This window comes from Phoca vitulina, unplaced genomic scaffold (assembly GCF_004348235.1).
Source record: "Phoca vitulina isolate PV1807 unplaced genomic scaffold, GSC_HSeal_1.0 scaffold2, whole genome shotgun sequence".
Taxonomy (NCBI): Eukaryota; Metazoa; Chordata; class Mammalia; order Carnivora; family Phocidae; genus Phoca; species Phoca vitulina.
In genome coordinates, this window is record NW_022589705.1 from 31,317,233 (window position 1) to 31,331,121 (window position 13,889).

The 13,889-nt window shown below is 40.4% G+C and overlaps 1 protein-coding gene across 1 annotated transcript; it reads left to right on the top strand.

Annotated features, from left to right (window-relative positions):
- The first annotated feature begins 3,137 nt into the window (after positions 1 to 3,137).
- Positions 3,138 to 13,646, top strand: BCL10 (BCL10 immune signaling adaptor). Its single transcript, XM_032424741.1, has 3 exons — positions 3,138 to 3,457; positions 9,099 to 9,387; positions 11,570 to 13,646. Exons 1-3 carry the CDS (start codon positions 3,401 to 3,403, stop codon positions 11,923 to 11,925), a joined length of 702 nt encoding a protein of 233 aa, XP_032280632.1. The 5' UTR covers positions 3,138 to 3,400; the 3' UTR covers positions 11,926 to 13,646.
- The last annotated feature ends 243 nt before the right edge of the window (positions 13,647 to 13,889 follow it).

Below are 13,889 nucleotides of genomic sequence, written 5' to 3' on the forward strand. Positions count from 1 at the left end.
TATAGTTTGGTGTGTCTTAAATGTTTTGTTTAAAAAAAGAACAATGGGGTGCCTGGGTGGCTCAGTCGGTTAAGCATCCAACTCTTGATTTCGGCTCAGTTCATGATCTCAGTGAGATTGAGCCCCATGTTGGGCTCCGTGCTGGGTGTGGAGCCTGCTTAAGATTCTCTCTCTCCCTCTCCCTCTGCCCCTCCCCCTCACCCCCCACCCCTCCCCCACTCACAGGTATGTGTGCACATGCACTCTCTCTTTAGAAAAAAATAAAATAAAATATAAATAAATAATAATAAAAGAAAACAGAACAACAACCACCTCCTAATGGCTATATCAAAATGGATGTGTCAAACTGGCATCGTTCATATCATTTACTTTGATGGATGCTGAATCCTCTCCTTCATCAGCAGAGCTTGTATAGTTGTGGCAAAACAGTTCATTTCCACACACAGATGGACCAATACTTTGGAGACAACCTGTGGAAATATATAGGAAAAGACATTGCCTTGGGCTCTGTGCTCCTGAGAATTTATGCAAAGGAAATGATAATTCCAAAGAAAAAAGGATGGAGAATATGTAGATGAAAAATTGGGGGACAAAATTGTTTACAACAATGACAAATTGGGAATAACTTAAGGTAACCATGGGGGAGTGTTCACCACTGCTCCCACTCAGTCACACCACCCTCCTTCTCCCTTAGATCACTGTGGTAGCCTCCAGCTGTCTCTGCGCCCACCCTTACACCTACAGTCCGCTCTCAGCAGCCAGAGTAACCCTTTTAAAAGGAAATGAAATTGCATCCGCACTTCTCTTCCAAAGGTTCCCACCACCCTCGCTGCTACTAACCCTGACCTGAGCCACCATCTCCTGGGCCTGGATTTCAGGAACAGCACCCTAACTGGTCTCCCCTTTTCCATCTTCTTTCCCCCCAAGGCAACAGTGAAAGTGTTCCTTTTTCAAATCATAAATCGGATTCTGTCACTCCCCTGCTCAGAACTCTCCAGTGGCTTCCTGTTTGACTCAGAGTACACCCATATGACTCAGAGTAAAGTCAGAGTACACATTTACAGTGGCACATAAGGACCTCATCTCCTTCCCAGTCCCCCTGGATACTTTTCGTTGGCTGTTCCCTCTACTAATGTTCTTTTTCTATATGTCCACATGACTCATTCCCTCACTTCCTTCAAGTGGTAACTTATATCTCCCCTTCTCGGTGAGATCTTCACTAACCACCCTATTTTAAATGTTACCACTCCAGCACTGAGTGCTGAGTAATGTACAGAATTGTTGAATCATTATATTGTACACCTGAAACTAATATAACACTATATGTTAATTATAGTTGAATAAAAAAATTTTTTGTTGACATTCCATATACCCTCATCCTACTTTCCTGTTTTGTATTTTCTCTTAGTATTTATCATCTTCTAACATAATAACTTTACATATCATTTTCCAAATGTCTATCTGCCCTGCTCCAAAACACATGTATGCTAGAATTTAAACTCCAGGAAGAAAGGAATTTTTATCTATTTTGTTCATAGCTGTTTCCTCAGCACCTAGAACAATGTCTGGTACATAGTTGACATTCAGTAAATATATGTGAAATGAAAGTACAAATGGTTAAGTAAATTGGGCTATACCAAGATGAGGGAAGATTAAGCAATCAGAAAAAACTGGACTTGTACTATGTATCAACTTAGGAAAAGTCATATAATGCAATGTAAATGTTAGAAGCTTATGATGCAACTTGATCAAAACTACATTGGTGTGGCTTTGGCAACATTGTTCTTTTCTGGTTCTTTTGCTTTCCCTTCCCTTAAATGTTAGAGTTCCCAAGAGGTGTCTGACTGGCTGGCTCAGTGGGCAGAGCATGCAACTCTTGATATTGGGTTGTGAGTTTGAGCCGCCTGTTGGGTGTAGAGTTTACTTTTAAAAAAATTCTGGAGTTCCCAAGTTTGTGGGTGTAGAGTTTACTTTTAAAAAAATTCTGGAGTTCCCAAGTTTGTCTTTGTTCTTCTTGTCATTTCTATCTACCCTCACCACTTCAAATACCATCCAGTTTATCATGTTGTCCAAACATGTCTTGTGCCCAGGCTGTGTTTTGAACTTCTCACCCACATTAGTCATTATTCATATTGTTTTGTATACACGTCTATTAGTAGCTAGATACCATTCTGGGAATAGTTGGCTGTTTATCAGTCTCCCGCATAAAAATAGAACTCTTCCAGGATATAAGATGACTGAGACATAAGGACTCAATAAATGTTTGAGTAATACCAGATAATAATAGAGTTCATACTGTGTGCCAAGTACCTCTAAGAACCTTACATATATAGTATCATTTAATTCTCACAGCAGCCCTGTGAGAGGTTTAAGCTAGACGTACCTTCACACAGATGAAAAAGGAAATAGGATTGTAAAAAACAGTGACCAAAAAGTATGCAGACGTTAAATTAGGTATTAAAACGAGGGGATCGGGGCGCCTGGGTGGCTCAGTCGTTAAGCATCTGCCTTCAGCTCAGATCATGATCCCAGGGTCCTGGAATCGAGCCCCACATCGGGCTCCCTGCTCAGCGGGAAGCCTGCTTCTCCCTCTCCTGCTCCCCCTGCTTGTGTTCCCCTCTCTCGCTGTGTCTCTCTCTGTCAAATAAATAAATAAAAATCTTTAAAAAAAAAAACAAAAAACGAGGGGATCATAGGCGGTTTTTCTCTTTCCAAAAAATTTCTTTACTATTATAGTTAAGTTGCGTGTGTGTTGTGTATGAGCATGCGCCAGTATCTGCACGTGAGCGAATAAGCTAACAACTTCAGTGGGCTAACGCAGCACCCGGAAGTTGTAGGGCAAGGTCTGGGAAAAGGGGCAGAACCCAGAGGTACTGACAAGCGGTGAGCAGTCTGCGAAGGCGGGGCGTGCGGCGGGAGGAGCAACGGGCCCCACCCACGGAAACCAGTCCTTACCCGGAGGCCAACCGGCTGCTCCTCGCAAATGACGTGCGGGGGCTGTGGGCGGAGCCACTCCTGAGAGGATTCGGCCGGGGGGCAGGGACAGGCATGGCCCATGGGCCGGCACCGATTGGCTCCCTCTGAGATGGGGCGGGTTCTAAGGCTCGCCCAGATTCGTCGAGGGGGGGGGGCCTGCGCCTAAGTCTCCCGGAGAGGAAGGAGCGCGACACGGAACCACTTTTGGGACGACTAGGTCTGCAGCGCCTTCGGCCCCAGAGGCGGAGCCGGAAGCTCTACGGTTTCATCCCTGAGCCCCTCTGTTGTCGAAGGGGCAGTTCTCTTCCTCTCGACCCGTTCCGCCTGCCCTTCTCCCTCTTCACCCGGAGGCCGAAGTCCCCAGCCCGGCAGGGCGGTGCTGCCGGAGCTCCCGGACCCGGAAGAAGCACTTACTTCCTCCGCCATGGAGCCCACCGCGCCGTCCCTCACCGAGGAGGACCTGACAGAAGTGAAGAAGGACGTGAGTAGCACAACCTTGCCTGGGCGCCGCCCAGGGCCGGGGGTCGAGGGTGGGCAGGGGCAGGCTGCGGCCCGGCGGGCGTGGAAAGCGGAAACCCGGAGTGGGAGTCCGAGTCGGAAGAGGAGCCTTCGGGTGAAGAAGCGGAAGGTCCAGGCACCGCAGGACTGCACCCGGGGGACCTTGGTGGAAGTGACCCCTCGTGACCTGTTAATCCACGTTTAAAATCGCTAAAAGCGGGGCTTGGGTTCCTGAAACCTTGTCCAGTGGAGCGTTTCTTCGCAGTCAGCTTCTTGCCCGCTCTTCACTGGTGATTTTTACCCCCGCTGCGCTTTGGAGCTGCGTTCGTTGTTGGGAATCGACTGCCCAGGTTCATCCTTGAGTCAGAATCCTTAGGCTGCTGGCTCAACCTGGAGCGAAAGCTGGACCAGTTAAAGGATCCCAAGCAGTGGAGCAAATACGTGAAACTTTTATAAGGGGGGTTGGGGGAAGCTCAACAGCTGAAAGCACAACCTGGAATTCCCCTAGTAAGCAAACGCCCACATATTTAAATTGAGAGGGGGTGTAGCCGAAAATTAATTTACAGGTAAATGCTGAAAATATTCAGCACCTAAATTACGGTCTTTTGCTTGGACGCTGCAGAACTGCCCAAATCTTCATACTTAATACTTGTTAAGGTTTTACTTGTTTTGCCATCTGAGATCTATATGAGTACCACTGAAATAACTTTATGTAATTTCAAATTAAACACAGAAACTCAACAGAAAATGAGTTCCGGTTTAACACCTTAGTACTTACACAGAAGCATATTTGTGAACTGGACAAGACAGCAGGTTTTTAAATGTTCATCTACCTTAAATGCTTCCCCTTTCCCTCCCTTGAAAGGTTTATTACATTGTACTCATAATTACATAATTACAGTTGGCATGACTCATTAGCAGAAGGAAACTGGATATGACCTGGATTTGTGCCTTAGTTTCCTCATTCAGCAGATTTTTATGGAGCACTTAGTATATGGAAAGTACTGTTCTTGGGCCTAGAAAGATACAAAAAAAAAGGACAATCAGGCCTCTGCTTTATATTCTATTAGAGATGAGACTGGGACATTGATAACTACCATAGAATAAATGAGTGTTGTCTTATATAAGATTTGTGCCAGTGGAACCATGAACTTTAAAAGCTAGGCCTGTGGTGTTCCAGATTCTTTGTCACACAATTTGCAGTGTTGCCATTTAACCTTTACAGCAGCCTCTAAGGGAAATAATTGTCATTCCCATTTTACAACTGATAACAAAAGACTGTGAGAGGTTACAAGTGAGCATAAATATAAAACCTGTACACAAACACAGTTGTGAAGAGTGTCTTCCAGGTTTTTATTCATTTTTTTCCTATCAGTTCATTGATATTACCATCTCCATGATTTCAGTTTACAGCTATATCAGAAATTCATAACCATGGGGAATCATGAATGGGTTTTCAGGAGGTCTATGGAAAAAAAGTACGTGCACATTTTTTTTCTTAGAAATTTTTTTCGTGCTATTTTCAAAATGGTTGATGACCTCAGAAAGCTTTAAAATTATCATACACATATTTGGACTTCCTTCTTTGTCAACTTTAGGTCCTTATTTCCAAATATCTATAGAAAATCCACTTTTATATTCTGCACACTCCTCATCTTGTCAGAAATTGAACTTTTTATCATCCCTTCCCCAAAGCTGCTTGCTGTCCCCTGCAGTATCCTGTCTTGATGGGTAGTATACCACCACCCATCCCCCTGGAAAGTCCCACTTTTTCACTATGTTCCACCCTCCTCCCCCTCTCCCCTACCTCTCTAGTTGTTTACCTCATCTTTTGGGTTGACTTTAGTTCTCTGAGGCATGCATGAGTCTAACAGTTCAAAAATTAAAGACTAAGACACAATCCCCGTTTGAAAAGAGCTTGATTTCTTGGGAGGAGGTAGACAGACATAAATTAATAATTTCAAATTACAATATAAGTGCAATGAATTTTCCATTCATCTGAAACACTGTCTACTTGACACTCTGCTAAGTGCAGGATATACAGAGTTGGACAAAACATGCCTGGTTTTTGCCTGCTTCAAACATATATTTGTTGAAAACAAAGAAATGATTACAAATTATGGTAAGTACTATGAAGGAGACAAACAGGTATTGAGACAGTAGCAGGGGGATTCTGCTTGACATAGGATGGTCAGGGAAGGTTACATTTAAACTGGTTGCTGAAGAATATGACAGAACTTTATTCTGGGGGGGAATAATATTCTAGGCAGAAGAGAATTTGCAGAGGACCTAAAACAGACAAGACCTTGGTGACTTGGAGAAATTGGAAACACAGGCAGAGGGTGCCCTGAGGTGAAGTTACAAAGGTGGGCTAGAGCCCGTTCATGAAGGGTCTTACAGATGGTAATAAAGTGCTAGGATTTTTAAAGCTTTAAAATTATCATACACATATTTGGACTTCCTTCTTTGTCAGCTCTAGGTCCTTATTTCCAAATATCTACAGGAAATCCACTTTTATATTCTGATCATAGAGGAGTTTTAAAAAGTGAAAGGTTATAGCCACAGAGGTGGGACTAAAGCCAGGGGAGTGTGGTATTCATATAAGACAAGAAACCAGTATTTCAAGGAGGGAGGGAGTGGTCAGCTGCGTCCATGCTGCTGAGAGGTAAGATGAAGACTGACAAGTATGAGATTTGACGGTGAGGAGGTTATTGGTGGCTGAAAATAGTAGTGACACAGAGTGGAAATGAATTGGGAGATAAAAGTGGAGTCCCGGTATATAGACAAGTGAAATAAACGCACAGGGTGCTATAAGGACAGAGGAGAGGGGTGCCTAACTCCTTCTGGGGAGTTTAAGCAAAGCTTCCTGAAGTAGATGACCGCTGTGATGCATTGTAAATGAAAAATAGGGACTTAGGGTATGAGAAGAGAAAACCAGACAAAGTAACAACACAGAGAACTATAGAGTGACAAACAGCAGTTTTTAGGTAGAACATAAAGTACCGGGACGGGTAGAGGTGGTGATAGATTAAGCTCCAGAGGTAGGTAGGATCCATATTATAAAGTACCCTATCTGCCATTATCAAACAGCTATTATTTATTGAGTACTTACTGTGTATCAGAGACTGTGTCAAGTCCTCATATTCACTGTCCTACTTAGTCCTTCTAGCGGTCCTGCAGGGTAAGTATTTATCACTATTTTATAAATAACCCAAAGCTTAGAGAGGTTAAGTTACTTGCCCAGCTCTTACAAGAGTATATGGCAGATTTAAGATCTGAACTGAAGGTGGCCTGATCCAGAGCCACACTTCTGACCTCTCTACTATTCTGCCAAAGTTAAGGAACTTTATCTTTTAAGTTGGTGGAACACACCAAGTTTTAAATTTTTACAAAATTAACAACATTTCAGTATTAGTAGAATTCACATAACACTCCAGATTTCCATTTTCTCTTGAAAAATTGGAAGATTTGATAGATGTGTGAAGGAGAAATTTGAACAGGAGGAAAGAAATACTAAGTACAGCTAGGTATCTTGTTTGTTAATAGTCCATGCAACATATGATGAAGACCTGAGCTAAGGCAATGCTAATAATAGAAATGAAGTGAAGGTGCAGATTAGATAAACATAAGGGGTAGGTTGGCAGGACTTGGTGGGTGGGTGATCAGATGTGGCAAGTGAGCAAAAGAGACGAAGTGGAGGATGAGTTGTAGGTTTATTGCACAATCGGATGGATGGTGGTACTCCCAAATGAGTTAAGAATATCAGAGGAAAAGGACAGGCAAAGATAACAAATTTGGTTTTGGACAAGTTGAATTTGAAGTACGTTTGGGATTTCTAAGTGGAGAAAGTCTCGATCACATACACAAACTTGGGGATCATCAGCATATAAGTGGTAGAGATGACAACGGATGAGGTATTTCAAGTTCAGCTTTGAAATCTATTCTCTCCATCCCCACAGCTTAAATTCACGCACTCAGCATAGCTTATGTAAAATATTGCAGCAATCTCCTTATGGTTCTCCCAGTTTTTGCTCCCCCAGTCCTCTCCAAAAGCTTTTTAATTGCTTCTTATTTATAAACCTTTGATGACTCTTTTGGCTACAGGGACATGTATGTTCCTCAACATGTTAAAAAAATTCTTCCATAATCCAAACTGTTTCCCTTTCAACTTCATTTCTTACCACTGTTTCACATGCACCCTGCATCCCAGCTACCCCAGACTTGTTAGTATTTCCCTCTGTGCACCTTCATGCTACAAGTGTAGCCTCTGTAAATTTCCCAGGTCATGGAGGTACAGTTAGTTTTTCCTCTGTGCTTCCCCAGTACTTGTGTTTCTGTTTGTTTTGTTTTGTTTTTTTTCTGGGTCATATCACATTGTCTTAAAATTATTGGCTTGTGTCTTATATGTGCTCTCCAACTAGACCATGTGCCCTTTGTGTACAGGAGTCAAGTTTTGTTCATCTTTGTATGCTCAGCACTTGGCATATTAGGTATTTAGATATATGAAATGTTTGTTTTGTGAATAAATAAATGAATGTGGGAGTTCAGTGGACTGAGAACTGTAGGAACCCTTCACCCAGCCTACTTTCCTGCCACCACGTACTTGGATACTTCTAAGGTCTTCCATTGCCTTTAGCTCATCATGATAAATGTAAGTCAAATTAGTCATCGTCGTCTTCATCACTAACATTTGTTGATGACTTACTATTTACCAGGCACTTTTCCAAGTACTTTACATACATTATTTTATTCCTCATAATACTCAGATGAGGAAACTGAGGCACCGAGGAGTTAAGTTACTTACCCAAGATCAAATATCTAGTAAATGGAAGAGCTAGAATACAGTCACTGGCATCAAATTATTAATGCTGTTTATTGGGACCCAGATCAGCTTTCTGCCAAATAAGCTCCCTGGGGCATTTCTCAGATCTAAGCCTGTTTTCTGTGATTTCCTTTTCTTCATTTCTTTAATTTCTTCCAACATTCACTATTTCTTTAGCGTACTCCCCCTGTCCCACGCCCACCTCCCTTCTACCATCTGACTCACTGAGTTAGGGTATAGTCTTTCCAACTAACTACAAAGATAAATACATTACGGACTGTTATGGTTTTACTCTAGGAAAGACACTCCATGGTTTTACTCGAGGAGAATGGAAAACTAACAAACATGAGAAAGTTACAAATTACAAGGCCTCACTAAGTTATCCTCTTTGGTCCTGACTAATCCTGGATTCCTTGTTAATGGTAACTAAAATGTATGGAAGCCTCTGCTCTCATCTTTACCCCTGAAGGTGGAGGCCCTGAGCATACCTCCCTATTTCCACGGACCCAGGCCCTTTAGATTTGACCAGCTTCCTCCTCACAATAACCTGGTCTTGGTTTATTGGTGTGAGGAGGAGATTAAAGCAGGGACAGAAGCTGCGAGGAATGTTTAGTCTAGGACCAACTTCTGTCTACTTGGCCCTTCGTCTTAATAATATGGATATTAGTAGGCCTGAGCCTCCTGACTTGAGTACGTTTTCTCCCACCAGTTAAGATTCCTAACTAATAATCAGTCACCTATGTGATTTCCTCAAGGGTTAAAAAAAAAAAAAAGCCCTGAAGCACAGTTTTATGTCTTTTAGGCTTTAGAAAATCTGCGTGTATACCTGTGTGAAAAAATCATAGCTGAAAGACATTTTGATCATCTACGTGCAAAAAAAATACTCAGTAGAGAAGACACTGAAGAAATTTCTTGCCGAACATCAAGTAGAAAAAGGGCTGGAAAATTGTTAGACTACTTACAAGAAAACCCCAAAGGACTAGATACACTGGTTGAATCTATTCGGCGAGAAAAAACACAGAACTTCCTGATTCAGAAGATTACAGATGAAGTGCTGAAACTTAGAAATATAAAACTAGAACATCTGAAAGGTAAGATAGTTTGGTGTCCAAGAATTCATTTACATGTGACAGTGCTTTTAAAAGTAAAATACAAGGGACGCCTGGGTGGCTCAGTCGTTAGGCGTCTGCCTTCGGCTCAGATCATGATCCCAGGGTACTGGGATCAAGTCCCACATCTGGCTCCCTGCTCGGCGGGAAGCCTGCTTCTCCCTCTTCCACTCCCCCTGCTTGTGTTCCCTTTCTCGCTGTGTCTCTCTCTGTCAAATAAATAAATAAAATCTTTAAAAAAAAAAAAAAGTAGAATACAAAACAAAAAACTCAGAAATGATCATTTTGTTTTTATTCAAAAAGTTTCAGCTTCAGAATTACATTTGATTTACTTTTTTTTTTTACCTTATGTCATTTCATTGGGAAAGTGGAATATCACTCAGTGTTCTGTATTTGTATTTATTTAACAATACCGTTTATACAAAACTTTAATGAAATCCCGGTATACACATGAGTTTGTTTCTGAAGTGTGCATAAGATCAATCTATTCAGAAGTAACCCCTGAAAATACACATCACACATGAAGAACAATATGTAGGCAGAGTCTTTTTAGTAAGTCCAATTCTGATGGTTCTTCTTCCACCAGTTGATCACAGAATGAAGTGGTTGGCATATGCTTGTAATAATCATGTTATATAAGTTATCCATAACTTTAAACACTAGAGTCACACTCGGTCTGGCATGATGAGAGAGGCGTGGGAACGGAAGTTGATTAATGGCATAGCAAATTCACTTCCTGTGTTTCACCCTCACCCTGGAGCACACACTCACTAATTGAAATACTACAGAGAGGGGCGCCTGGGTGGCTCAGTCGTTAAGCGTCTGCCTTCGGCTCAGGTCATGATCCCAGGGTCCTGGGATCGAGCCCCGCATCGGGCTCCCTGCTCAGCGGGGAGCCTGCTTCTCCCTCTCCCTCTGCCCCTGCTTGTGTTCCCTCTCGCTCTGTTTCTCTCTGTGTCAAATAAATAAATAAAATCTTTAAAAAAAAAAGAAATACTACAGAGAATTGCCTGCACTGTTTAAATCCTCCTCTCCCCACAAACCCCATCTCTCTCTCCCTGTGCCTTTCTCTAGAGCACTTAAGATGCATATGATGTAGCTCTACCCCAGGTGTTCTAGGCACTGGGGATACAGAAAAGAGTAATTTAGGGCTCTGCCCTTAAACTCTGTCGGTCCATACTGGGAAACATTGGAAGTCTCCCCTCCTGAGCCATATTTAAGAAAGTAGTTTCTATAGCATGGAACAGAAATGCTGAATGTATTGTGAAGTTGAAAAGCTAGTGGGAAAAAAATGACATATAAATGTACTTTATAGACTTCTCAGATTTTACATAAAATTTGTCAGCTCAGGAGGTTCTGTGCCTTTAGACAGTTAGGTTAAATATTTGCTAAGACTAACAGAAAGATAAAATTTGTGTGTGTTTATTCTTTCACCCTGAGGCTAATTGTTAGCTGTACCCATTGGATATGGTAAAATTCTTTGATCTGAGCAACCACTGTCATTTAAGTGAACTGTTAGGTTGAGAACCGGGACGTTATTTAATGTGAAGAGGAGACCTGGGTTATAGTTCTTACTTTCCCATGAAGTAGTTCTGGAATGTTGGGCATGACTTGACTGTTTGGGGCCTCTATTTTTTCATCTCTACTAGTGAGAAGCTATCCCAGGGGACATCCCAGCTATCCCAGGGGACCTCTGACATGTCTTAACACCCTGGGATTCAAGAATCTGTAATTGGTATTAATTAACTCAGAATTTTAGCATATGCTCTGTTTAAAGTTTGTTTTTTATTGGGTAATATGTTTTGTGCCAGAATGCTAAAGAATATTAGTTGTGACAGCTGTTTCTTATTTTATGAAAAATTTTAGGGGCTACTTAATTTTTTCCAGGCTCTCAGTGGTTAAGTATATAAGGATACAAACTAAATGTGAATTATAGCATGTCATTTAGCTTCCTTAAGACTATTTCCTTATCAAAGAAATAAAAATAATGGTATACTTCATGGTTGTTGGGAAAAGCAAATGAAACATGAAATGGATTCATGACAGAATTTATAAATTGCTATTTAAATCTCTGTTGTGTGGTAACTAGCTTATAGGATGGGTATGGGTTCAATGTTTTAAGTTACTTTTTCATTTACATCTGAATAATTCAATTTTATTGTAGGACTGAAATGTAGCAGCTGTGAGCCTTTCCCAGATGGAGCCACAAACAACTTCTCTAGATCAAATTCCAATGAGAGTAATTTCTCTGAAAAACTGAGAGCATCCACTGTCATATACCATCCCGAAGGAGAATCCAGCACGGCCCCCTTTTTTTCTACTGAGTCTTCTCTGAATTTGCCTGTTCTTGAAGTCGGCAGAACTGAAAATCCGACCTTCTCTTCAACTACGCTTCCCAGACCTGGGGACCCCGGGGCTCCTCCTTTGCCACCGGAGCTGCAGTTAGAAGGAGGAGGAACTTGTGGAAACTCTAGTGAGATGTTTCTTCCCTTGAGATCACGTGCTGTTTCCCATCAATGACAGTTTACAGCCTTTTAATCTTTTTAAATAATGACAAAAAATATTTGAAAGGATATCAATCTTTTTATAAAATTGCTATAATGACAACATTTGATATATGTCTTTTAAAAAGCAATGGAAGCATACTTTGTAAATAGACTTTTTTAGGACAAAAGAAGCATACTTTTAGATAGCTAAAGAAAATCATGTTGATCATGTAATTTTCAGTGTTTTCTTTGCATTTTTGAGGTATGGAGTGTTTTCACATTTTTTATGTTCTAAGACTAACTTTAATAGGGAACATTTCTCTAAGAATAGTCTGAGGTTGGGTATAATGTCTCAGTGCATTTGTACTGGAATTTTCACAGTCTAATAGTCCTTTCCAACATACAGCAGTACGTTTTCAGATTAAGCTACATCTATATGGTAATAAAGCCAAGCACTGACAGGAAAACTGCCAGTGTACTGAAAAGAATCTCCCACTCTCTTGAGCTTAGAGACACTTACAGAGTCCCCTTCTGATGCGGAGGAACATCTAAGAGAGTTTGAGCCACCTAAGATCTCAATTTGCCAAAATACATTTCCTCTTAACCTTACTAATTAATACTATTTTCTTAGGATTTTCATAATCTTTGCTTATCATTTTCATTCCTACAGAAAAATCTCGGCAAAGCCTGCGATTGCGTGTAATTTGGTGAGATTTTAAAAATATTTTTCTGTACTTTTCATTCTCTTTTAATGAGGACCACTATACAAGTTGAAATAACTAGGACAAAATGTTGCATGTGTGTATGTGTGTACCAGTTCTGTCCTCAATACTGTCTGGAACCAGTGGATCATTAGCCTGACTTGTGTTTTTGTTATAACAAAGTATGACTAATTTTACACCTTTATAAATTTTATGCTGTCGTTGTTTTTATTTAAGTTATAATTCTGCCTATTTCCTGATATATTCTCATATATTTCCATTACTTTTAAAAAGCAGAGGTGGAAGTATGCTATTAACAATAAGAGTTTTTCAACGTAGTGCTATTTTGGGGGGAAGTTTCAGGTATTTCAATAGGAAGTAAATACCTAAAATACTTTTTTTATATGCACCAATTTTTATAGAAACATTACTTCAAGTTGTGAGATCAAGTTGCATTTCTGGATAGACTGATGCATTTGTCAGTCACGAAGAAGATTGACATATTCTTTAGATAAATTTTTTTCAAGCCTGGATGTTTTTTATAGTGTAACATTTTCTAAAGATTATGGGAAGCATGTTTCACCTTCAGCGAGGCATAAGAAAATAGTGGCATTACATTTAAAGAAGTCTCGTTAAAAAGCAGAAGCAGGCTTTTCATTTCATTAATTAAAATTTGATATGTGGTTACTTGAAGTAGAATTTACTCAGAATCAAAAAGAATTTAGATACGCTGTATCACCTACATTTATAGTTTATAACACTGAGTTTTCTTTCAGACTGTTAACTATACAGACAATAAAATTAAGGTTTTAATAAACTTAGCCTTTTGGGTTTTCTGAATCCTATGAAGTCAATTTTTTTTTCCTTTAAACACTGAAAACCACCTATTGCTGAAAATATATAAATTAGAATGTCAGACTGACAGGTTGGTAAAGGCAGGAATGAAAAAGTTACTTTTTACAGATACCATATTGTCACTTCACACAAAAACAACAATTCAGAACTCATTTTTAAAATTTTATCTTAATTAAAAGACTTTATTTTTTAGCATGGTTTTAGATTTATAGAAAAATTGAGCAGAAAGTACAGAGTTTTCCATTTTCACATCTTGCATTAGTGTGGTACATTTGTTAGAATTGATGAACTAGTCTTGAAACATTATTAACTAAGGGTAGTAGTTTACATTAGGATTCACTCTGCTGTGCAGTTCTACAGGTTTGTTTGTTTTTTTTTAAGATTTTATTTATTTATTTAGAGAGTGCATGCACTAGCAGAGAGAGAGGCAGAGGGAGAGAAT